The 24,828-nt window shown below is 44.2% G+C and overlaps 2 protein-coding genes across 4 annotated transcripts in view; both read right to left on the bottom strand.

Annotated features, from left to right (window-relative positions):
• The window catches only part of TAF1 (TATA-box binding protein associated factor 1), a 69,533-nt gene extending 60,230 nt beyond the window's left edge, over nucleotides 1-9,303 (bottom strand). For 2 of the 3 annotated variants that reach the window (XM_040630899.1, XM_040630907.1), the window contains exons 1-8: nucleotides 9,020-9,303; nucleotides 7,917-8,031; nucleotides 7,635-7,751; nucleotides 3,637-3,756; nucleotides 2,261-2,439; nucleotides 1,647-1,865; nucleotides 1,050-1,268; nucleotides 488-692 (exon numbers count right to left, since the gene is read on the bottom strand). In XM_040630899.1, the coding sequence (XP_040486833.1) occupies nucleotides 488-692; nucleotides 1,050-1,268; nucleotides 1,647-1,865; nucleotides 2,261-2,439; nucleotides 3,637-3,756; nucleotides 7,635-7,751; nucleotides 7,917-8,031; nucleotides 9,020-9,199 (1,354 nt within the window). In that variant the 5' untranslated portion in view covers nucleotides 9,200-9,303. Of the gene's footprint in view, nucleotides 1-487; nucleotides 693-1,049; nucleotides 1,269-1,646; nucleotides 1,866-2,260; nucleotides 2,503-3,636; nucleotides 3,757-7,634; nucleotides 7,752-7,916; nucleotides 8,032-9,019 lie in introns of all 3 variants that reach the window. The other variant, XM_040630904.1, reaches the window with a different exon arrangement.
• A 5,578-nt stretch (nucleotides 9,304-14,881) lies between these two features.
• LOC103682585 (rho-related GTP-binding protein RhoG-like) lies at nucleotides 14,882-24,126 on the bottom strand. The gene is made up of 3 exons (XM_008712247.2): nucleotides 23,708-24,126; nucleotides 18,534-18,631; nucleotides 14,882-18,380 (listed from the first exon to the last, which is right to left on the bottom strand). Exons 2-3 carry the CDS (start codon nucleotides 18,543-18,545, stop codon nucleotides 17,790-17,792), a joined length of 603 nt encoding a protein of 200 aa, XP_008710469.1. The 5' UTR covers nucleotides 18,546-18,631; nucleotides 23,708-24,126; the 3' UTR covers nucleotides 14,882-17,789.
• Between the last annotated feature and the right edge of the window lie 702 nt (nucleotides 24,127-24,828).

Genomic DNA, 24,828 nt, shown 5'->3' with positions numbered 1-24,828 from the left:
TACATACATACATACATACATACATACATACACACACACGACAGAAAACCAAAAACAAAGTACACCAAAAACTTAATAGATCATCTCTGGATAGCTGGATTATCAGTGATTTCTGGCATTGTATTCTATTTTCAAAGTTTTCTACATTAAGCATGACGTACCTTTTTTTTGCATACTTAAGAAGAGAAAAAGAAAATTCTAGCATGATAAAGAGGCTGGCTTTGAAAACAGAAGTAGACCATGGAGATAAAGCCTTGTTCTAGTTCAGGAAAACCATGAACTTCAAAGTGGTTTTCACATTTTTCTAATGAGAAATCAGAGTCCATCCTAGCTTGTTAATAGTGTACAACTTATTACGGGCTAGAATCAGGGCTCAGGTCCAAAACATTTTGCTGTCCCTCAGGAGCAGAAAAGAGCACAGCTAAACCCACTCAGGATAACTGAGATGAAGGGCAGTGTGCTAGACACAGCTGGCACGGAAGCACACCTTGCTGAACGTTGTAGGCCATGGCATTCCTAGTCATGCTGGAAGGAAGCCAGCCTGCCAGGCTTGCACGCTGAGGTTTTGTTCCTTTGTGTTTGACATCCTCCCCGTCCCAGATGATATCATCCTCCCAATGCAGCTGTGTCACCATCAGGAAGTTTTCATCAGCCAGAAGGTCCATGCTGTTTTCCTCAAGTTTCCTAAAGTCCTACAGAAACAGAAAAGGAACAACAAATCCCTGAATGGTCACTGGTCAAAGTTCCCACTCCAGATCCCCCATCAGACACATCGAATGTAGTCCCTGACTTGAAAGAAGAACCTGATAATGGAGCAATGTCTGCCTCCTCCCGCTGCTGGTCTAGCGCAGCACTCATTGCCCGAACAGAATCCTTGTGATGGGGCCTAGTCGCCAGGGCGACATACCATTAACAAGCGTAAGGCTTAGAACCTCCATCGCCCACTGAACACACCCTACCTGGTATCTCCCCCAACTAGAAAGCAAAGTTAAGTAAAATGGAAAGGGCCCTGGGAGCAGATTCCTTTCTTACATACCAGTGTCACTTACCTCCATTAGTCTACATTTCATCACAGGTTCATGGTCCATTTTTCTCAGTTTGAAGCCATAATCAAACCCACTGCCATCTTCAGGGACACCCAGCATATCATACCACAGTCGAGCAGGCCCATAACGCCACTCGGCCACTCTTGGTTTGGTATCTGTCACTTTATCTGTATCTCCAGGTGACTGGGAAAACTTGGATTCAACAGGAGCCATCATTGTAATCTGTAACAGAACAAAGTAGGAGGGAAGGAGGATTTCCTGATCCCAGAAGTCCTAGGGCTATAGGGAGTCCACAGCGAGGAAGGGAAGTCAGAGGAACTATAAGGATGATTCTTCAACAGGACTGGAGTTAGAATGTGAACAATGGAGCTAGATCATGGCACACTCTGCCTAGCAAACTCCTATTCACCAGTGCTGGCCCGCGATACTTTTCTACTATAACAGGGAAGGGACAGCCACTAAAACTGAACTCACGATTACTCATGCATAATCAGCACAGGACTCTGCCTGCTAAGGTGGTATTTCCAATTTAGAGATAAGCTAGGGAGAACTCATGTGTTCCACTTGTAGGTCTCAATCCCAGGTCTCTATTTTGCCTACTTCGTCATCAGAGAGACACTGCTCTGGAGGTGGTGGTGGAGCGTAGTCATAGTTCCACAAAGACTTCTGGCTGACTTCTGCCTCTACCGAGCACTCCACCTCCTGGATCTGCTCTTCCTGTATCAGCTCACGGTGCTTCTTCTTCCTCTTTCTCCGAGCGCTCCGCCAAACAGATGGGACATTCTTCCCTGGTCCGAAAAGACGTAGGAAGCGTAATACCTAGAACACAAGAGACTCAAAAGACTCAACATCTGATGGGAAAACAGCAGCGTCTGGGTCTGCAAACTCCCTTGAGGGGTCTACTAGGCTGTGGGGGAGGGACCAAGGAGCGCTGAATTCAGAGTTATAACATCTACCAAGAAAGTAAAGAAGTATCCCTTAATAATTTGCACTAGTTCTTTTCAGACAACAAGGACAATTTCTAATGAGAACTACGTAAATCACATGTACTATCATCAATGCATACAACTTTATAAAAAAGACCTAATACAATGTCACTGAATAAGGAAACTCTTAAATCTTATCCATTCTATATTCAACATCTTAGCAAAAGAACTCAGCATTTAGGAGAGGTCAGTGGTTTACAATGTGGGGGCATTCTCCGTGGAAGGTACCTTCCCAGGCCGAAATTCCGGGAAAAGTTCTGTGACACTCGGCAACAGCTTGGTGGCATCATGCTGCATAATCCCAGCCAATGGTAGGGTCAGCTTTCCATCTTCAGATTCTGCCTGTGTTGCTTCCTGAGGTCCCATCTCAGATTCTGAGTCAGAGGAACTACTGAAGTCCACTTTCTCTGAGGCCAAAGAGGAAGGGGCAATGATGGAGGGCAAGATGATGCCTTCTCCATCCTCAGACACTGCAACAAGGAAGAGAAACCCCTTTGGCATGTAACTGTGAGCATATTTCCTCCGATTCAGCCAGTACCCACTCTAGGCTATATGCATGGCTCAGTGGCAGGGGATATAGTTCCAAGCACCCAGATTACTAGAATGCAACCCAGAAAACTCATTCCAACTCATTATCTCCCACCATCCCCAACTCACCTTGTACCCGGTACCCTAGGGTTGTGATGAGAGAAAACAAACACTATTACTACATTTACTACTTTCTACACATATATTAAAGGAATGTGATCAATAGCAGAATTATGTAGCACTTTTATACCAATCAGGCCTTATCATTTCTACCAATCAGGCCTTATCATTTCTACTTTGGGGACCCATTAACTAAGAATTTAGGCCCACAGGATGATAATGAAGTTGTTGAACATAAAATAAGATTTAGGACATAAAGTTATCAGATGTTATTTAGCCTGCAGACTAAGGCAAAAGTGGCTAAAACTCTAATAGGAGGAATTTAGGCTAACATAATTCTCAAAATACAGGAGATCAAAAACACTGTTCTTCCGCAATCTCCTAGCCTAGGACAGAGTAACTATTGTGGCCGACACAGGAAAAGTGGAGAGGATCACTAAAGCCCTTGCCTTTGAAATCTCTGAATCTGGTAGTTAGCTCTTTATGATTTATGCCCATTCTAGGATGCCTTCCCCCATTTACTCATTTCTTTTAAAGACAGTCATCTAGACAGGTAGTTTCCAAATACCAATATGCAGATCGGTTGCACCAGCAATTACTTGGAGAACACTTGGAAATTCCTGGGCTCTATCCCAGATCTTCAGAACCAGACTCTCTGGGTGAGAGTCAGAAATCTGTATTTTTTTAAAGGCCTGGGATGACTGTGACAGGCAGCCAGATTTGAGAACCACTGACCTAAACTACTTTTTGTTGAGTATCTGTTAAAATACTGTTGCCAAATGTTTCAAAAGTAAAGCTTCCCTTTGACATTAAAATTTAAAAATTGTATGAATCACTTCCAGAAGCTGTATCCTTTCCTAGCAGCTTAATTTTAATAGCTCCCTATGGATAGGCCAAAAGCCTAGATCTATGAATGGAACTTGTTCCTTGGACAAAAAAAGACAGTCTCCACTTACCACCAGTAAGTGGATCCTGGTCCTTATCCTTCTTCATTGGTCCTGGAGGTGGAGGTGGAGGAGGCATCAACTTGCAGTCAATGTCTTCACAGTCAGCGTCATAGTCATCTTCGTCATAATCTAATGAAACCAGGAGGATGATCTCAATATACAGAATGTGTCACACAACAGCTGAGTTCCTTTGTTACACAAGAATTTAAAGCACCATGTGAAACACTAAACAGATCCCTTAAGAACACACAGGAGGTGCAGCTTCTGCCTTCAGAAAGAGATGATGACACACCACCACCAAATACCAGAACACTATGTATATCTCATACAGAAATTTAGGGAACGCCCAGGAACTGTTTATTTATTTATTTTTTAAGATTTTATTTATTTGACAGAGAGAGATACAGCGAGAGAGGGAACACAAGCAGGCGGAGTGGGAGAGGGAGAAGCAGGCTTCCCGCTGAGCAGGGAGCCCGATGCGGGGCTCGATCCCAGGACCCCGGGATCATAACCTGAGCCGAAGGCAGATGCTTAACGACTGAGCCACCCAGGCGCCCCCGCCCAAGAACTGTTTAAAACCTTTGTTCCTTCTCCTGATCAAATCCTATTTGATTTTTTATTTTCATCCTGCTCAATCTCATAACTGAATTTAACATTCTTTCTTCTCTGTCCGTTTAAGACTAGACTTTCTCTCTTCCCACACCCCATATCTTTGACACATTTTTTGTCTACCTTCTGCAGTTTGTTATTCTTTTTACTGACCTTTAACCTCTGGGATCACTCAACACCTGATGGTGAACACTCTGCTTTTATTCCTCTACACAAGCTCCATTCCCTCACTCAAGAATCACCCTTAATCCAGATTAAACACAAATCTGTAGGTCTTGCCTTGACTTACCCCTCTACAATCACACTGCATGTTGTGCTGCCTAGAGAACCTTTCCACTCAGGGACGCCTGGGTGGCTTAGTCAGTTTAGCACCTGCCTTTGGCTCAGGTCATGATCTCAGGGTCCTGGGATCAAGCCCTGCATCAGGTTCCCTACTCAGCAGGGAGTCTGCTTCCCCCTCTCCTTCTGCCTCTTTCCCCTGCTCATGCTTTGTCCCTCTCTCTCTCAAATAAATAAAAAATATTTTTTTTTAAAAAAGAGCCTTTCCGCTCAGATAGTCCACAACTGCATCTCTCATTACACTGAAATATCCTTCACCTCTTTAAAACTCCCTTTCCTTACTATCAATACCACCTCCATCCTCATTTTCCCAGCTTAGGACTTAAAGTCTCCTGTCTCCTCCATCAATCTCTTACCCCCCACAACACACCTTTTCCAATCATTAATAGCAGTCACTATAGCAACTTCCATTTACTTAGTTCCCATTATATGCCAGGTATTTGTAGTTACTTTATAATTCTCCCAAGAATGTTGGCAAAGCAGGAATTATTCTGAGATAGTGAAACGACTTACTCAGGGTCACACAGTTTTAAATGACAAAGTTAGAATTCAAGGCTGGTTGAACAACAAAGCCTATATTCTTTCCAATGCACTTCCTTATTTACCAGTTCTACTGATGTTTTATCAGCAACTCTCAAGTTTAATTCTGCTTAGCATTTTCCACAATTGCCACCTACTCGAGACCTTGATGACTTTACATCTAGCCTACAAGAACAGTCTCCAAGTTAGTCTGGACCTTTACCCTTTTTCTAATTAAAACCCCCAAGCAACAAGTATCACTTCTCATTTTCATTTAGGAAGGAAAGGCAAGGGGTACCTGGGTGGCTCAGCCCTGCATCGGGCTCCCCGCTCGGCGGGAAGCCTGCTTCTCCCTCTCACACTCCCCTTGCTTGTGTTCCCTCTCTCGCTGTCTCTCTCGGTCAAATAAATAAAATCTTAAAAAAAAAAAAAAAGGAAGGAAAGGCAACATTTACAGAGCATCCACCATGACACTGTACTATGTAGGTGCTTTCATACCCCGTGATAATGAACTTAAATTCCCACATAAGACCCATTAATGAGGTATTATCACCTTTACTGCCGACAAGAAAACTTAGGTATTATTACAAATCTAAGCCTCAAAGGCTGAGCAACTTTCCTAGGATCAAACTAAATATGGAGCTGGGACCTGAACCTATCATTCTGACTCCAAAGTCCATTTTCTTTTCATTATACCACCCTGCCCCTTACTCAACAATCAATGTTGGTTTACAATCCTTTATGACATCAAATCCCAAGTAATGCATACACATCAAATGCTGTCAAACTGCTCTCCCCTTGGTCCTTGCTATCTAGCCGTATGTTTTCCACTCCTTTCAGGAAAACCTGCTGGCCAATTCCCCCTGCACTATTCACTTATTTCTATCTCCAAACCTTTAGACAAGACACATTTTCAAACCAAAATGCCCTGCTGCTTCCTCTCCATGAAACCCTTTCGAACTTTTGCTCAAAATTCACCTCCATGACATCTTTTCTAATGACCTCCACCCACTTTCAATTATTCCAAAGAAGAATCCTTGTAAATCAAGCCACGTGAAGGGGCCAATGCCAGAGAAGGAGGAAGTTAGGACACAAGTGAAGGCACCTTCACTGAGTAAGAGAACTTAGAAATGAGCATCCCAAAGTACTAAGACTACCAAATGCAGCATCCTCCTTTTCTAGAAGGTCAGCTCATAAAACCCAACTAGGACACCCCCACTCGTCCTCTTCCTTAACATCCCTATCCAAGATAATAAACCCAAACCTGAAAATTCCAATATTCCCTGAAAATCAGAGCTACCACCTCCCCCTTAGCCTAAGTCAGGTTGCTCAAAAATAACAGTTACAATCTTTGTCTTATTCTGTCAACCTCTTGAAATGAAATACAATACTCTATACAGAAATATGAGCCTGCAGCTGGCTTATGTCTTTTTATTATGAATAATTATGCTTCGCGTTTGTTTATCCCATCTTCCCCAAATGATAATATCCCTGATTGTGAGACCTGTATCTTCTATTTTTCTGGGTTACCTCCTGTGTATGTGGTACAGTTAATTCTCTCTCTATAACAAGCACTCAAATCCATTAATTGGTCCTGAAATCTAATTCAATGAGGTGGACAATGAACAAACAATGAGCAACCTCATACAACAGTGTCAAGCAGTGAGAGGTAGTATAAGGCAATGGAAACAATGAGTTATATATGTGTCAACTATACCTCAATTAAAAGTTGTAAACAATTACAAGTCAAAAAAAAAAAAAAAAAAGAAACTATGATCAGTAGCTCTAGGTTCCAGACCATAGAACTAAGCTCCTCAAGATCAGAAAATGGATTTTTATTATCTTTGTACCATACTATCATAGTTTATAGCCCATAATAGCTCAATAAAAGTCTAATAACCTGAATTATTGAGTAGTCAAGGTCTGCCACTACCTAACTTATAGAACTTTTAATAAAGTCCCACATCTTATTAAAGTCCAAGTTTTCTTTATCTATGATGAGGTTAATAACAAATAATCACTAAGACCCCTTCCAGCTCTGATTCTGATTCTTTATGTAGCACCTTATGCCAGGGAGAGAAACCTACATTGTAAGCAAGCATTAAGTGCATTCTGTCAGCATATAGGTGGTGAGTGATTAACAGAAGTGGAGCCAACAAATGTGTGCTCATTTATATATAACATTGTATATACTTAATCCTCCCTGAACTACCAAGTCCTTAAGAGCAAAGACTGAGTTCAAATAATAGCTAAAACCATGCCATGAACCCTGTAGGTACTCAAATACCAGACGATAAGGAAAGCATTACCATCCTTACTTGGCATTCACCAAGAATTTGGGAATAACCCGTTTGTGAGAAATAAACATCTGCCCCAGAACACAAAAAAAGATAGCAGCTACATGGAACTGAGCTAACAAAAAGAGAGAAAAGCAAAGGACGGAGAGCAGGAACAATGGCAGAACGCATACATAGAAACAAAATGGGCTACACAGCAAGAAAATGAACTGGCATGCTCTACTGAGGACACTAAAGAATCACCTGAGTGGCAAAGGGGCTGCAAGCTCCCCATTGTCTGCTGGTATCTTCGGCTTTCATCTTCTGCTACCTCATTGATGTCTGAATAGTCCACAGCATCTTCTGTGCTCCTGATCCACCCTATAAGTACAATGGCGGGGGTGGGGTGGGGGGGGTGGGGGGGGGCAGGTATATCTCAACAAAGAGCAAGTAACTCTCACTCCCTTAGATAATTCCCATTGAAAAGTGCATACACGGTAAGTGGCTAGCCTCCTCCCTCCTTACTCCCCACGACCCACACTTCACCTTCATCATTTACCAGGGCACCATCAGTCCCAGTCAATTCTTCATTTGCGGTGAGTTCAGTGATCAGGCTGCCCAGACCCAAAGCCCCCAAGCCTGCCAAGTGCTTCTTACACTCCTGAAAAAGGGACAGCACCAGAGTCGAAGATAACAACTAAACCTAAGCTTCCCACATCACATGGCTTATTTCCCTGGTCCAGCACAAAGCTATAAATCCGTATTAAATATAACTCTGCAGTGTGCTAAAAGGAGCATCACATTCCAGAACTGTAAATCTTCCACTAAACTCCACAGTGATCAGATCTTTATCAACATATTAAGTCCAATTTCATCACCATACTTTAATAAGAAAAGATTAGTCAAAGAACCATCACCGAGACCAAACAAATGAACAGTTCTCTGAATGAAGGCTAAGGCAAATGGCGTCACTGGGATTAGAGAAAGGATGACAAGAACTTTTTTTGCTACCTTCTGTGTGCTTGTGTGTGATGCAGAACAGGAATAGTGACCAATATTTTCGCCTTGCGAAAATGAACCTAAATGAAAGTAGGTAAGGTTCATCTGGACACAGGAAACAATTTCACGAATGTCCGTGAAAAATGGGAAAACTACCCAAGAAGTGCACTGGGCCAGAAGGGGTCTGCCCCAAGTAGCCTCAACATTCACTGCTCTAAGAGCTGAGGCCTGAACCACACGATTTGTCACAGGTTCTGTCCAGTCCTCTTGCTCTAGAGCCATCTCAAGTCAACGATGTAAGACAGGCAGTTTCAAAAATCTCCAAAGTCCTCATAGCAACGGCTTAAAAGCAATGTCACTAAGTTACGCTATTTTTCCGGCTGCCTTGTTGGGATGAATATTATCCCCAAAGCCACCCCATCAGCGCCCTGCCCTACGAGGGCTTGCCTACAGTCCTCTCTTCTTCCCACCCTCCCCCAGAACTGAGCCTCCACACTACGTTATGAACGCTCTACTAGGATAGTGTCCGCTTCTCATTTCCTCTCTTTACCTTAACCGCGCCCTCTCACAGGGGCTCTATTCTAAGCACCCTCTACTCTCCTCACTCAGCCGCACCACCCCCAACCCCATACCCACGCCCAACCCCTCACATCATCCAAGACGCTTTCCCCCTCCAGCTGTCCGGCTCCATTGATGTTGCCGAAAAGGAAACCGGTTAAAGAAAATGGGCCGCCGCCAGCAGAATCTTCATCGCTGTCCGTGTCCGACATGATGGCCGTTGTTGTGTCACCAGCGGCTCCGGGCAGCAGCAAATCCCAGCCTGGTCCCATGGACCGGAAATAAAAACACTAGCCGCCCAGAAGTGACTTACAGGGCTCCTTGACCCCACCAGGCCCTACCGGAAGCGGAATGGGGCGGGGGAGGGGGGGGGAGAAATAACCGGAAAGACCGGCCGTCCTACGAAAAAGAATTGGTTGCACTACTTTACTAACGGCTTTTGATTCGACCGTACGCAATCAGGCGGTTGGGTAGGTGGAAAGCGCTTGGTCAAAGAAAATGTTTGGTCCCGCCTCCTTCCTCTTATCTGCGCATGAGCATTCCCAGTGCATTGGGTGAGAGTCACGGCTGATCCTCCAATCAGAAGGAGCTGCCTGGGTCACGTAGCGTACGTCCTAGTAACCGCGCGTCACCACGCCGTGGTACGCGGAAGTGAAGATGAGAAGCGGATCTCCTGTCTGCCGTGTCGGTTCTTCTTAAGGAGAAACTGGCCCGTAAATCGCACGGTGCCCCAGGTGCCTATCCAGGTTGTTTTGAATTACATTTCCCCATGGAAATGGAGTCCCCTTCCTCTCGGTTTCTTTCGGGAAATGTGAAAAAGATGAGTAAAAGGAACAGCGGACCCTTCTCACAAACTTAACATTTTTACAGGTTTTATTTTTTTTAATTTCTGAATCATTTGAAAGTAGGTTACAAATATGTGATTCTCCAGCCCTATAGACATTTTTCTACGTAACCACAAAATCATTATTGCATCTTTAAAAATTAACATTAAATCATTGTCATTTAACATACAGTTCGTATTTCGTATTTAGATTTCCCCAGTTGTCCTAGTTGGAGCATTTTACAATTCAGTCCAGGATCCGCTAAAGGTTCTTGCACTGCACTTGGTAATCTCCCTTCAGTCTTAATCCAGAAACACCAGCCTTTTCTTTGTGTTGCATGACACTACATTTTTGGGGAAAAGTCCAGGCAAATTGTCTTGAAAATATTCCATATTCTGAATTCGTCTGATTGTTTCTTCGAATTGACTTACGTTAAATATTTTGCCGGCCATCAGAAGGCACAAACAGCGGGTTGTCACACTACTGGGGATGCTGTATTTGAGCACCAGATCTCTCCATTGCAAAGGCACATTTTTCCTTTTGTAATTAGTAAATGGGGTTGAGATTGTGTGAATATTCACCCAATGGTTTTAGCATCCTTGCCTGAATCAATTATGTTGGGAGAGCGCAGAAGGGTGATTTTTCTAATTCTCAAATTCATTCTACACTTATTAAGTGGATTTATTCAGTAAAGAACTCGGTCTTACCTCCCTTCCCCCGTTTTTATTTTAATGTGTCATAATCTAGCACCATCGCTATCCTTTTTGAAGCTCAAACTGTTCCAACTTTGTCCAGTGGGACCCACTTCACTCTGGCTCCTGCGTTATTAGTCTTGGAGTACTTCCTTGCTTTTTGGCACAAGATGTTCTAGGCTTACTCTGTACATTCCCTGTCCCAGACCTGATATAAGCCATTTCTCCAAGGAGCCCTGGTATCTTTTAGTGGGGAATGGTATTTAGAAACTGTGGCATTATTACTTAATAGGCCCTTTCAGTGGAGAGAGCTAAAAAAAAAATAATGAGTTAAAAGGGCACCTGGCTGGCTCGGTTGGTAGATCATGCAATTCTTGGTCTTGGGGCTGTGAGTTCAAGCCCCACGTTGGGTGTAGAGCTTCCATTTTAAAAAATAGAAATAAAAAATAATGAGTTTAGGGGCGCCTGGGTGGCACAGCGGTTAAGCGTCTGCCTTCGGCTCAGGGCGTGATCCTGGCGTTCTGGGATCGAGCCCCACATCAGGCTCCTCCACTATGAGCCTGCTTCTTCCTCTCCCACTCCCCCTGCTTGTGTTCCCTCTCTCGCTGGCTGTCTCTATCTCTGTCAAATAAATAAATAAATAAAATCTTTAAAAAAAAATAATGAGTTTAGACTAATACCTCTAATTCAAGTCCAACACCACAGGGTTCTCTCTCACTTTTCCCCATTTCGTATTTCCATCTTGCTACTCTTATAATTAAAACTCTGGTGCCCAACATCCATATATTGACTGTCTTCAGAATTACAAGGTGGATACCACTACCAACAATAAACCTAAGTAAAGTTCAGAAGTTCTTTGCAGTTGTTTGTCCTTAGAATATATCCTACTGGGGCACCTGGGTGGCTCAGTCATAAGCGTCTGCCTTTAGCTCGGGTCATGATCCCAGGGTCCTGGGATCAAGCCCCGCATCAAGCTCCCTGTTCAGCGGGAAGTCTGCTTCTCCCTCTCCCACTCCCCCTGCTGATGTTGCCTCTCCTGCTGTGTCTCTCTCTGTCCAATAAATAAAATCTTTAAAAAAAAAGAATATATCCTATTAAGGATATATAGGGTACTGTGTGTAAAAAATTACTTGAATCATTTTTTTTCCTCTGGGGAGTTGTTTCTGTTTATATTCAACTTTACAATTTGCTTATATTATCCTTTTTTATACAATTTAATTTTTAAAATATGTAAATTTTTACATGGTTAAAAGTCAAAAGTATGTAAAAAGCTATTTCCAGAGAGTCTTGCTCCCATGCCTATGCCCTCTACCCCAATACCCAGCCACTCCCTATAAGTAACGATTCATTCGTTTCTGTTTTATCCTTCCTGTGTTTATTTTTTTTATTGAGGTGTAATTGACATATAACATTCTGTTAGTTTCAGGTGTACAATAGAATGACATGATACTTGTACTTCCTATGTTTCTTTTTGCAAAAATAAGCAAATGAGTATACATATTATTTCTTCATTACACAAAATAGCATACTATATATACTCTTTCACCTTGCTCTTTTTCACTTAATAATTTAGCTGGGAAATCACAGTGTACCACTTTGTAGCACTCTTCCTCATTCCTTTTTATGGCTACTTAATAGTTCAATGCATGGATGTCCCTTGGAATGTTAACAGTAGTTATATTTCTAGGTCAGATGACAAACATCTGCCAAAACGTGCACAGTAGCTGAGATGCTGCACTTTAGTAATGAAAAGTTAGGAGAATACTATTGCTATACTAATATTTAAAACAAAAAAGCAAAATGGAATATGTTTTTAAATGTACTTTATTTTTTTTTAAGATTTATTTGACAGAGAGAGCCAGAGAGTACAAGTAGGGGGAACAGCAGAGGGAGAGGGAGAAGCAGGCTCCCCACTGAGCAGGGATCCCCACACGGGGCTCGATCCCAGGACCCTAGGATCATGACCTGAGCCGAAGGCACACGCTTAACTGACTGGGCCACCCAGGTGCCCTAAATGTACTTTATACTGCTTCTAGATGCTTGTGCTTAAGGAAAAACAGATTCAGCAAGAGGTAGATGGAGGCTTATAGAATGGGGAAGGGGGGCGTCCTGGGATCAAGCACCACATTGGGCTCCTGGCTCAGCGCGGAGTCTGCTTCTCCCTCTCCCACTGCCCCTGCTTGTGCTCTCTATGTCAAATTAATAAATAAAATCTTTTTAAAAATTCTAAAAAAAGAAAAAGAATGGGGAAGGGGACTTCACATACTATAAATGCTAAAGATGCTATTCTTGACTCAAAACATGGTTTTATATAAATTTACCATATGACCCAGCAATTCCCAGCACTCCAGTATATACCCAAGAGAACTGAAAACATGTTCACACAAAACCTTGTACACAAAGGTTCACAACAGCACTATTCATAATAGCTAAAAGGTAGAAACAATCCAAATTTCCCTCAATCATAAGTAGATAAAATATGGTATATCCATACAGTGGAATATTTTTCAGCAATAAAAAGAAATGAAATAGGGGCACCTGCCTGGCTCGGTTGGTGGAGCATGACTCTTGATCTCATCGTGAGTTAGAGCCCCTCGATGGGTGTAGAGATTATAAATAAATAAACTTTAAAAATACCCCCCCAAAATATTATTAGTAAAGAAAGCATTGTTTTAGGTAAGGTCGCCCTCCAAAGGGGAACAGGGGGGCCTATGAGTATAATTTCCTACTGCTGACCAGGAAAATGCATGTTGACTGGTTAAAGGTTATATTCCTGGTGGAACTGAAACTCTAGTTAAGTTAGGTATTAAGTCTTGGTTTTACTGATCTGGGGCTCCTAACCTTAGTGAATCCACTCTGGATTTTCTTTTTGACACTATGTACTGCAGAAGATAAAAGATACGTAGAACTATGGGAATTTAAAGAACACTTTAGATTACTTTCAAATGACCAAGGTTCTTTGAGGGAATAGAGCAATTCTCTTATTTGAAGATATAGTCAAACTAGGATGCACTAAGGGGAAAAATGGGAGAGGCAATAAATATAATTAGGGAGGTGGGGTGGAAGAGAAAGCCTTTCTTGATCTTCTCTGCAAGATAAAAGTAAGTTTGGCCAAACCCCCCCCCCAAAAAGGAAATAAAGTACCCCTATGTGCTGCAAAGTAGATAAACCTTGAAAACATTATGCTAAATAGAGGGAAGTGAGTTCCAAATGACCACATATTGAGTGCACCTGACTGGCTCAGTCAGTCGAGCATGCAACTCCTGATCTCAGGGTCATGAGTTCAAGCTCCACGTTGGTGTAGATCTTACTTGAAAAAAAAAAAAAAAGACCACATATTATTTGATTCCATGTACATGAAATGTTCAGAGAAGACAAAGTAGATTACTAGTTGCCTGGAGCGGGGGGGCGGGGAACAGGGATTAAGTGCATGAGGGATCTCTTTGGGGTGACAAAAATGTTCTAAAACTGGATTTAATCAGGGTGCCCGGCTGGCTCAGTCAGTAGAACATGTGACTCTTGATCTCAGCGTTCTAAATTTGAGCCCCGCCTTAGGTGTAGAGATTACTTAAAAATAAAATTTTGGGGTGCCTGAGTGACTCAGTCGGTTAAGTGTCTACCTTCGGCTCAGGTCATGATCTCAGGGTCCTGGGATCAAGCCTGGTGTTGCGCTCCCTGCTCAACAGGGAGCCTGGTTCTCCCTCTCCCTCTGCCCCTCTCCTACCCCCCCTCCCTGCTTGTGTTTTCTGCTGTCTTGTGCTCTCTTTCTCTCAAATAAATAAAATCTTTAAAAATAAAATAAAATCTTAAAAAAATAAAACTGGATTTTGGTGACAGCTGTGTAAGTCAGTAAATTTACTAAAAGTCATTAAACTGTACACCTGAAATGGGTGAATTTTTTGGTATGTAAATTATATTTCAATAATGCTGTTTGCAAAGCAAAACAAAGCAACATGGTTTTGCCGTTCCTTACTAGTTACTTAATAGCGCACCAGCACTATGTACAATTAACGGTATCAGTTCATTTTTATAACAAACAGGAAGGATATTTTCCTGAAATAACTGGAAGAGGGAAAGGACATTAAATGTTATGTCCTATATTTACAACCCTAATCCCTAGTACTGTAATACCTATAACACGATAGGAGTGTGATCACTGTTTACTGAACGCAGTGTGATGAGAAAAATCATCTACGGGGAGCTCACTGGTCTGTCATTAGTGAAAACAAGCAGGAATGAGAATATCAATGTTAGCAGGGAAGACAGTTCCCGACCCTGATTGTCTGCGGTAGAAAAATAAGTACAGTTATGCACAGGTGTGACGTGGAATACAATTATAGTTATTTCATCCTTTGCAAGTTCAGAGGCATTTAGAAACCACTCGAAACAAAGGAGGAGGGTTGAGGAATTGCTGATTTTTAGAAAGCAACAGACCCAGTGAAATCAGAAAAGTTTATTGCCATTCATTATGAACAATTTAAAAGTGGTATCGGCGTGTTAGTCGTCATACAAATTCCTTGTAAGTATGAAAATCAAGATGTCAGTATCTGTTTAGGACCATCAGATCAGCCCAGTACAAAGCCATACTCTCAGATTTGTGGATCATACCTCCATTCGCTAGAGGACGCGTGTTCGACCAAACCAAGCCCAGGCTTACATTTGAGATTTTGCCAGGCAAAGCGGGAGCAGGAGGCACTATTAACTTAAAAGCCAATTAAAACGATTTCAGTAGCTAAATGGAAAGTTCCCAGAGACACAGGTGACAGCTGCGTTTCTAGCTCCCTCCAACCACGAAGTCCTGTAAGCACCTCAGGCGTCAATCTGAACATCCTGAGACTGGAATACACTCAAGCAATACGTGCTTCGTTTGGCCGCCTGTTGGGAACACTCAGTGACTACACAGAGCAGTTGGCACACGTGCCCACAGGCCAGTTGACTCCTACAGTCCCCACACTACGATTCTAGACCCCCACTTTCCAAAGTGCTACTGGGCCTTAGTGAAGGAGGGCTACCCTCACCCTCTTCCAGTTAACATGCCGTTCATACAGAGCCCCTACAACACCCCCCCAACAGGAGGCCCTGGGTCACACACCAGAAATAGATACAGTACATTGAAACTGAGATAGAAGACATCTACTGGACAATACTATCCATCCTGGACCCTCCACAGCTTTAGACAATGGTGTAGAAATATACAGCAATGAATTACTATATGAAGAGGAGAGTGAGTGATAAAGGAGAAGCAAAACAGAACACTTCAGTCCATGGTGAGGGAAGGGAAAACCCAAGGAAAAGGAGGAAGAATAGTGAGCTAATGTAACCTCCTCCTTTCTAACAATACTTGGTATCTACTTGACCTCCAGCTTTCCGATTCTCCAAGAACAGGGGTGCCAGATTTAGCAAATAAGAATACAGGATGCCCGGTTAAATTTGAGTATCAGATAAACAGCAAATCTTTTTTTTTTACTCTACATCCCAAATACTGCATGGTTCATACTTACACTAAAAAATTATTTGTAAAACAAAACAAAACAAACCACTCTCTTTTATCTGGCAACCCCATCCAGGAGGCTCGGTTAACCTGAGGACTAATCTGATCATATACTGTCAAAGGGCAACAGCAGACCATCCCAGAACAAAGCACAGACACTTTGTTCACCACAGAAGGAGCTCTGTGACCCTTTAACTCCATTTCCCAAACTCTCAAAGATCCCATGCTTATTTTGGCAGGGTGAGAGGATATGCGCACAGCGGAGTTGTCAACCACCATCCGCCATGTAGAGAAGTTTCCCTTCCGAATCAAAAATACAACTAGGGAGAATAAGGAGAAGCAGGCTTACTCAGGTAAGGAGTCAGACTCCTACTGCCCTGGCGCAGGCTGAGCAACTCCAGCACAATCCCCACACATGGGACAGCCCCAGGGTCTGGAGATCCAACATACGCCAACTCTCTTGGAGCAACTAAAAGACCTCAAAAGGCAACTAGGACTGAAAACACATACACACACACGCACACACAGATGTACAGAGGAGGGAGGAACAGGAAGAGAGCAAGGCAGGACACTGAGAAGAATTACACAACTCCCTGATAATGACTGGCAGAACATTTTGTTTGATTGGTTGGTTGGTTGATTTGTGGGGTTAACCTTCAGTGGTCTTTCCCTAAAGCAGAAGCTGACGGAAAAAAGGGGCCTCACAGAAGCCTCAGGGACAAGGCTTTATGGGGGATTAATTCCACATCACCAGGCCCATAGTGCTATCATAATGTGATAGCGGATCTGACCATCAGACCCCACATCCCATGCACTATCGTGACTAAGAGCCAAAGCCATCTCCTAAGGGTGCAAGAGGAACCAGTAACAAGTCCATGGCTGATAAACATTCTTCTCAAAGGCATAAAGGGGGAAACATCATTATGCTTTTTTTTTTCACAGCCTCTTTGGCAATTTCTAGTTCCTATTAACCCAGCATCTCTGAAACTGTGTTTACAGAGATGTTAACAGGTGTTGTGTGGAACCAAAAAAAAAAAGTTCAGTGAAATAAATTTGGGAAATGTTACCTACTTATTAAAAGTTATAAATCCCTCCAGTAGAGGAACCTGTTCAGCTTATTTAAATCACTGGTTACCGAAGGAGGAGGGGTGGGGTAAATAGGTGACGGGGATTGAGGAGGAGGGCACCTGTGATGAACACCAGGTGTTGTGCGGCAGCACTGAATCACTATATTGTACACCTGAAACTAACATTACACTGTATGTTAACTAACTGGAATTAAAAAAAAACACTTAAAAAAACCCTACTGGTTCCTGACTTACTTGACCACGGAACCTTGTTAATGAGCATCTATTAGTATCTCCCAGAACTTTGAAAAATGCTGCTTAACCGTTTTTTGCGAACATGTCTCATCTCCAGGATGGGAAGAACATGTCGACACTGGGTACCCCCAGGAATCACATATAAAATGACTTTCCAAAATTAGTATATCAGGAAGTTTAAGGCAATGATTTGAAAACTGTAGAAACTTGTCCTTCTGCGAGGCACTTGCCCGATGGTAAATACAGCTAGGAAAGCTAATTCAGAGGTAAAAGTCAGTCAGTCAGTCAGTCAGTCAGTCTCTCTCTCTCACTCTCATTGTATCTCTCTCCAAACTTCCTCCAAAAGGTTCAGACCAAACTTCAAAGCAGCCATGTACAAACGAGGCTATCTTCGTTCCTCCAAAAGCCCAACAACCTGGAGTCTAGGGCTTCTAGGAAAAGAGACAAATGGCTCATGCCGGCATTGTTCAATGCTATCAAAGGAGTCCCTCTTCTTCCCCCTTACGTGCAGTCCCCAAGTGGCCCCCCAAAAGCTATAAAAGGACACACTTCTTGGTGTTCTTCTTTGTGGCAGGGTAGAGCACAGCCCGGACAGCTTCTGAAAATACCTCGTGCACCCCATCCTGCATCAGGGCTGAACATTCCAGATACTTCACAGCCCCCACCTGCTTAGCCAGGGAAGTGCCTTGCTGAGGCGTTGTGGGCACTAGGCTCTGTTCCTTCAGCTTCTTCACCGTCTCAGTATCATTCCGCAGGTCTCTCTTGGTACCTACCAGCAGGACAGGTACATTGGGGCAATGATGGGAGACCTCCGGGTGCCACTTATGCCTCACATTGGCATACGAGGATGGGTTGCCAATGGAAAAACAGATGACAAAGATATTGGTCTGGGGGTAGGACAGCGTTCGCAGTCGGTCATACTCCTCCTGGCCCGCTGTGTCCCACAGGTTCAGGCTGACGAGCTGGCCATCCACGGCTGTCTGCGCGCTATAGTTGTCAAAGACCGTGGGGATGTACTCCTCAGGAAAGGCATTCGTGGTGTAACTGATGAGGAGGCAGGTCTTACCTACAGCCCCGTCTCCTACCACCACACATTTGATCGTCTGCATTCCGCCCTTGGAGTCCTAAGTGCAAGAGAGAAAGCAAGAACGTTCACAGATGCTTGGTTCATGCGGGGAGCCTAAGCTTTATCAACACTTCTCTCTGAGGACACAGAGGGGACGGAAGACCTGCCCACTGCCCAGCTGGGAAAAACTACACAAGGCAAGAGTTCTTACCGTGGAGTCCATGGACTGCTAGAGGATAAACTTCAGCAGGTCCTGGAAGCCGCCTCTGAAGTATAGAATATTATGTGTACGGACATAAGTGAATTTTTCTGGAAAGAAGATCCAAAACTGTCATCAGATTGTCAAAAAGGGCTGTGAGCCCAAAAAGATTAAAAACCATTCATATACATAGGTCTTTGGGTTACATTTTTGCCATGAGGTCTGGCTACACTCTATCAAAGGTGCCAAAACATAGTGGGTGCTCGATAAATGGGAACTAATTTTTAAAATACCATTGATGTTGGGGCGCCTGGGTGGGGCAGTCGGTTAGGCGTCCGACTCTTGGTTTTGGCTCAGGTCATGATCTCAGGGTCGTGGGATCGAGCCCTGCATTGGGCTCCATGCTCAGCACGGAGTCTGCTTGAGATTCTTTCTCCCCCTCCTTCTGCCCCTTCTGCTCATGCGTGCACATGTTCTCTCTCTCTCTCTCTCTCTCTCTCCCTCTCAAATAAATAAATAAATCTTTTAAAAAACACACTGATGTAGAAGGAGGTTCTAAAGGTTAAAACAAAAGAAATATGGCTCTTACTTTAGGTCTGTGGCTATAGACTGAGCGAAGAAACCTCTGTTCCTGACAGTGACATCATAAAATCGGAGAAAGGTAGGCCAGTCAGACTTAGCCACCCAGAGAAGTATTTCAGAGTCCAAGCTCTGATGTCAGACGACCTGGAGTCCAAAACCAGTCCTTTCTTTTTCTAAGCTTTGTCAACTTGGGCAAGCTTTTCACCCATGGCTTACATGAAAGAATGTTTGTGTAGTACTTATTAGTGCCTTCCGCATAGGAAGTACTCATTAAGTATTAGAAACTACTATGACTTCATAATAATTCTTCTGTTCTGGGGAAGGCAAAAGTTCTGTAATGTCATTATAATGCTAGACAAACCAGGGACCTCATCCCCTCCCACCTTATCTGATCAAAACCATTGGTCATACCACCACCATACTTCCTCATCCATTTCTTCATGAATCAAGTATTTGAGAGTTAACGGTAAGGCACAGATGACCTCCAAGAAGCGTGTTTACTGTGAGCTCCCATGTTTATACACCCATATTAAAACCCTATCAATGCCCTACCCTGTCAGTGCCCCCAAAGCACTCCATTTCCTTTAGCTTAACTACCGCACTAATTTCAGACCTGATCCTGATAGCATTAACTTCTTCAAGTGTCGGAACATGGAGGAAAGGGCACAAATTGCCATATGTATTTGATTATAGAAAAAAATTGAGGGGCGCCTGGGTGGCACAGCGGTTAAGCGTCTGCCTTCGGCTCAGGGCGTGATCCCGGCGTTATGGGATCGACCCCACATCAGGCTCCTCCGCTGTGAGTCTGCTTCTTCCTCTCCCACTACCCCTGCTTGTGTTCCCTCTCTCGCTGGCTGTCTCTATCTCTGTCGAATAAATAAATAAAATCTTTAAAAAAAAAGAAAGAAAAAAATTGAGGGGCGCCTGGGTAGCGCAGTCGTTAAGCGTCTGCCTTCGGCTCAGGGCGTGATCCCAGCATTCTGCGATCGAGCCCCACATCAGGCTCCTCCACTGAGAGCCTGCTTCTTCCTCTCCCACTCCCCCTGCTTGTGTTCCCTCTCTCGCTGGCTGTCTCTCTCTGCCAAATAAATAAATAAAATCTTTTAAAAAAATGAAAAAATTGAGAATCAATTAGTTTCTCACCTTGGGAATCTGGGGGAATAGATACAGCCCTCATCCTGTTGTCTTATTAGCTAAGGTCTACATTAGGCCCATATCAGACAAAATGAAACAAAACAGCTTATTTTCAGTCAGAGTAAAGAAAAGTTGGCCTTCTGGGGCGCCTGGCTGGCTCAGTTGGAAGAGCATGCAACTCTTGATCTCAGGGTCATGAGTCAGAGCCCCACATTGGGTGTAGAGATTACATACATACAAACATACACACATGAACTTAAGAAAAAAGAAAGAGAAGTTGGCCTCCTGAGTATGCTTCACACAGGCCCACTAGAGGTAGCTCTCTTCCCACACAGCCAATTCTGATTAGCAAGGCATTCCACCCAGAGGCCTTCATTAGCACAGGTCCCACAGCTAGAAGTCCAGCGTATAATTCAGCTCTAGTATTCACTGACCAACAGCCCTATCTTTTTCCATCTAGGAACAGGCATAAGGATTAAACATACAAGGTCAATGGAAAAAGGGTAAAGTCACCACCACATTCTTGGAGAACAGCCTTCCTTGATTTTCCCAGTCCGGATTAATTTCTTTCTCCCCTGAATTCCTATAGCAATTTCTTCGTGAGCAACTCATCTTCCCAGCCTGCTATCCGTATCATCTGGTACCCAACGTCTCTGTTCAGAGGGACTGCTTTCAGGACAAGTGTGTGTCTGAGGGAGCTGCTAAACCAGAGCAAACTCTTAGGCCCAAAGACCACTTTGCACCCCAAGCTCAGCTCCTCATCTCTGTAACTAGGAAAAGGCATCCACCACACTCATTTCTTTTTTTTTAAGATTTTATTTATTTGAGAGAGAGAGAGAGAGATAGTGAGAGAGAGCATGATCAGGGAGGAGAGGGAGAAGCAGGCTCACCACTAAGCAGGGAGCCAGATGTGGGACTCGATCCCAAGACTCTAGGATCATGACCTGAGCCGAAGGCAGATGCTTAACTGCCCGAGCCACCCAGGCGTCCCCACACTCATTTCTGCTTTATATTTACTAACCCTCCTGGTATATATGGTCTGCAGATTGGCATTCAAGCCACACTGATGTGGCTAGATGACGAAGGGGAGCTAGAACATCCCAGCTCTGAAACAAAACCCAGGACATCCTCACCCATAGTAAACTCTTTGAAAGGGAGGGTTCAGGAAAAGTCCCAGGTATTTGGGGGGCTACTTTGTACAATTAACTGACTCATTTATTCAGCCCACATGTTCATTATACTATTTTATTTACTTATGTGTATGTTTGGAATTATCTGTAGTTAAAAAGTTTAAAAATAGTAAAAAATATATCTAAAAGAATTGAAAACAGGATCCCAAAGACATACTTGTACACCAACGTTCATTGCAACATTATGCACAAGAGCCAAGAGCCAACCTAAAGTCCATCAATGGATGAACATATAAAGAAAATGTGAGATATATATACATACATATGTATGTATGTAAGTATATATATATATTTAAGGATAATATATATGTGTGCATGTGTGTGTATATATATATAGTATATATTTAAGGCTGAATATTCTTCAACCTTAAAAAGAAGGAAATCTTGGAGCACCTGGCTGGCTCAATTGGTAGAATACGTGACTCTTGATATCAGGGTAGTGAGTTCGAGCCCCACATTGGGCATGGAGCCTAGTTTAAAAAAAGAGAGAGAGAAGGAAATCTTCATACGCTAAAGATGGATGAAACTTGAGGACATATGCTAAGTGAAACCAGTCATAAACAGCCATATACTGCAAGATTCCACTTACATGAGATATCTAGAGTAGTCAAACACATAAAAACAGAAAGTAGAATAGTAGTTGTCAGGGCTGGGGGAGGGGAAGAAGGGAGGGATTTTTTAAAAATTGTATTTATTTTAGAGAACGAGAGAGAGTAGGGGGAGGGGCAGAGGGAGAGAATCTTCAAGCCAACTCCCCGCTGAGCAGGTAGCCTGACACAGGGCTCGATCCCATGACCCATGAGATCATGAATTGAGCCAAAATCAAGAGTCAGACACTTAATCGACTGAGCCACCCAGGGACCCCCCATGGGGAGCTGTTTAATGGTGACAAAGTTTCAGTTTTGCAGGGTGTCTGGATGACTCAGTCAGTTAAGCATCTGACTCTTGATTTCTTTTCAGGTCACGATCTCAGGGTCCTGGGATTGAGACTTGCATTGGGGTCTTTGCTAAGTGGGGAGTCTGCTTGTCCCTCTGCCCCCCCCCCATGCTCGCTCGCTCACGCACTCTCTCAAATAAATAAAATCTTTAAAAAAGAAAGCTTCGGTTTTGCAAGACGAAAAATTCTAGACATCTACTGCACAGCAATAAGCATATAATTAACACTACACTACTGCATGTTTTTAAATGATTTACAATACTAAAAATAAAAATATTTTTAAAGGGTTTAGAGCTCTGAGAGAAGGCCAGGAGTTACAAGAGAAAGGCAAATGAGAAAAGCTTGTTTACCTCAGCCTCAGGATCTAGCACAAAGCTGTCCAGCAAGGATCACCTACAGCTTTCCCCTCCTCATCACCACCACTATCTGCATTCTCCCGGGTACTCCTACGGGCAACACACTGCTGGACGGGCCTCAAAACAGAGTAAAAAGGGGGACGCCTGGGTGGCTCAGTCGGTTAAGTGGCTTCCTTTGGCTCGGGTTCCCGGGGTCCTGGGATGGAGCCCCACATCGGGCTCCCTGCTCAGCGGGGCGCCTGCTTCTCCCTCTCCACCACTTGTGCTCTCTCGAGTTCTCGCTCTCTCTCACACAAATAACAAATACAATCTTAAAAAAAAAAAGAGTAAAAAGAAAGACTGCTAGAAGCTTACAATCGTGTGGTAAAGGCAGGGCTCACGTGAAAAGGCAAACAATAATACAAAGTAATGCATGGCTCGCAGGGGAAAAGAAGTTGCTATGGGGAAGCAAAGGGAAACTACAAAATGAGAGCTTGTTATAGGCATTGTGTCAAATACTTTTACATGTCTTATCTAAGCCTCACAGTAGCACTGTGAAGGAGACATCAGAGCAGCTCAGAGACCTTTAGGTATACTTCTAGGATTGGAAACTGGGAGAGGCCTGGTGCTGCAGAAACCAGCACCCCCAGAAAGTTCCCTTCCCAATCATTCACAGTGAACTGGAATTACAGTTTCTTCTCAATCTTCCCACCTCGTCTGACAAAGCACCCTTCCTCACCGGTACAGTCTGCGTAGGAGTCCATTTTCTCCTAGGTTGGACACAATGTAAAAGACCCAATAACAGTCAAGACAAGACTGCTCTGTTTCTAGCACATTCTCCCCCAGGTCTCATCCCTTCCAGAAGTCTGAGTCTAATCCACTTGAAATCACTCTGTAACTCTCTGAAACCGAAACAATTCAGCAGAGGACCCCACATTTGTATTTACTACTCCCCCCGACTAAATTCCTCTACTAAAGCCCGGCAGCTTTTTCACGCTCAAGACTCACTTGTTTGGTGCAAGGCCAGCCGAAGGCGGCTTTGGGATTCTCGAGGCCGAAGGAAGCCATGTGAACACTGCCCAAACCCGAGCCCGGGGAAGACTATCCTGCGGCTGGAAACTTAACCAGAGAGGCAGGGGTAGTGCCCCAGCAGCAGCACCACCACAAGCCGGCTCGCCACTTCCCTCGCACCCCTCCCCACCGAGGCTACTTGGTCGCGGCACTTCCTCGGGGTTCTTGAGCCTGGGACACAGACGCGCCGCACGGGGGATTCGCAAGTAGCAAGAGCTGGGACCTACACCTCACCCCAGCGTCAAATGCCTTCCATCCCAGGAACGGCTCCCAGACTAACGCGACCGTCCGGGGCTGGGGAGACTCAGGAGAAGTGCGGGGGCTAGGGGAGGAGCGCTGGGGCCGGGGAGTCTCCACGAAGATTACCGGGCGAAGCGGCGGTCCTCCCGCGCCGGTCACCGCAGCGGGCAGAGCCTCGGCGCGCCTCTCGCCGGGGTGGGCGGGCTCGGCGGGCTCGGCGCCACATCCGGGCAGCTACCGAGTCCCACCCCGTCGTCAGACGCAGTCTCGGCTGGGTGCCCCGACACCTCCTGGGAAGTGGAGTCCTAGCGCCGGCCTCGCTGCCTGCGAGCCACGGGCTTCTGGACTACACCCCCCGCCCCCCCGGGGTCATCGAGGACTACTTGGATCCGCCCCGAGCTGCGCGCCCCTAGCTACTCGGTTCGGAGGTCCCCTAGGCTCATCTTTCCCTTGGCAAAGTGAGGCCGGCCCCGCCTCCCCAGACCCCGGTTTCCTCCTCGAGGCCACCACTGACAGAAGGAGGCAGGCAGGAAACTGAAGTTAGGAATTAGGAAAAACGGAGGCGCTGAAAGAAAATGAGAGAGTGAGCGAATTAGGGTTACTTTTGGTCACCATATTCATTTCCATTTTCTAGAGTTTCCTGTAAGTGGAATCATACAGTATGCACTCCTTTTTTTGGCGGCTTTATTGAGATAGAAATTCACATACCACACAATTCACTCATTTGTTTTTTTGTTTTTGTTTTTAAAGATTTTATGTATTTATTCGACAGAGATAGAGACAGCCAGCGAGAGAGGGAACACAAGCAGGGGGAGCGG

The sequence above is a fragment of the Ursus maritimus genome (genome assembly GCF_017311325.1).
Source record: "Ursus maritimus isolate PB19 chromosome X unlocalized genomic scaffold, ASM1731132v1 scaffold_X1, whole genome shotgun sequence".
Taxonomy (NCBI): Eukaryota; Metazoa; Chordata; class Mammalia; order Carnivora; family Ursidae; genus Ursus; species Ursus maritimus.
Note: the sequence above shows the minus strand (reverse complement) of the source record. Positions and strands in the feature narration are given on the sequence as shown.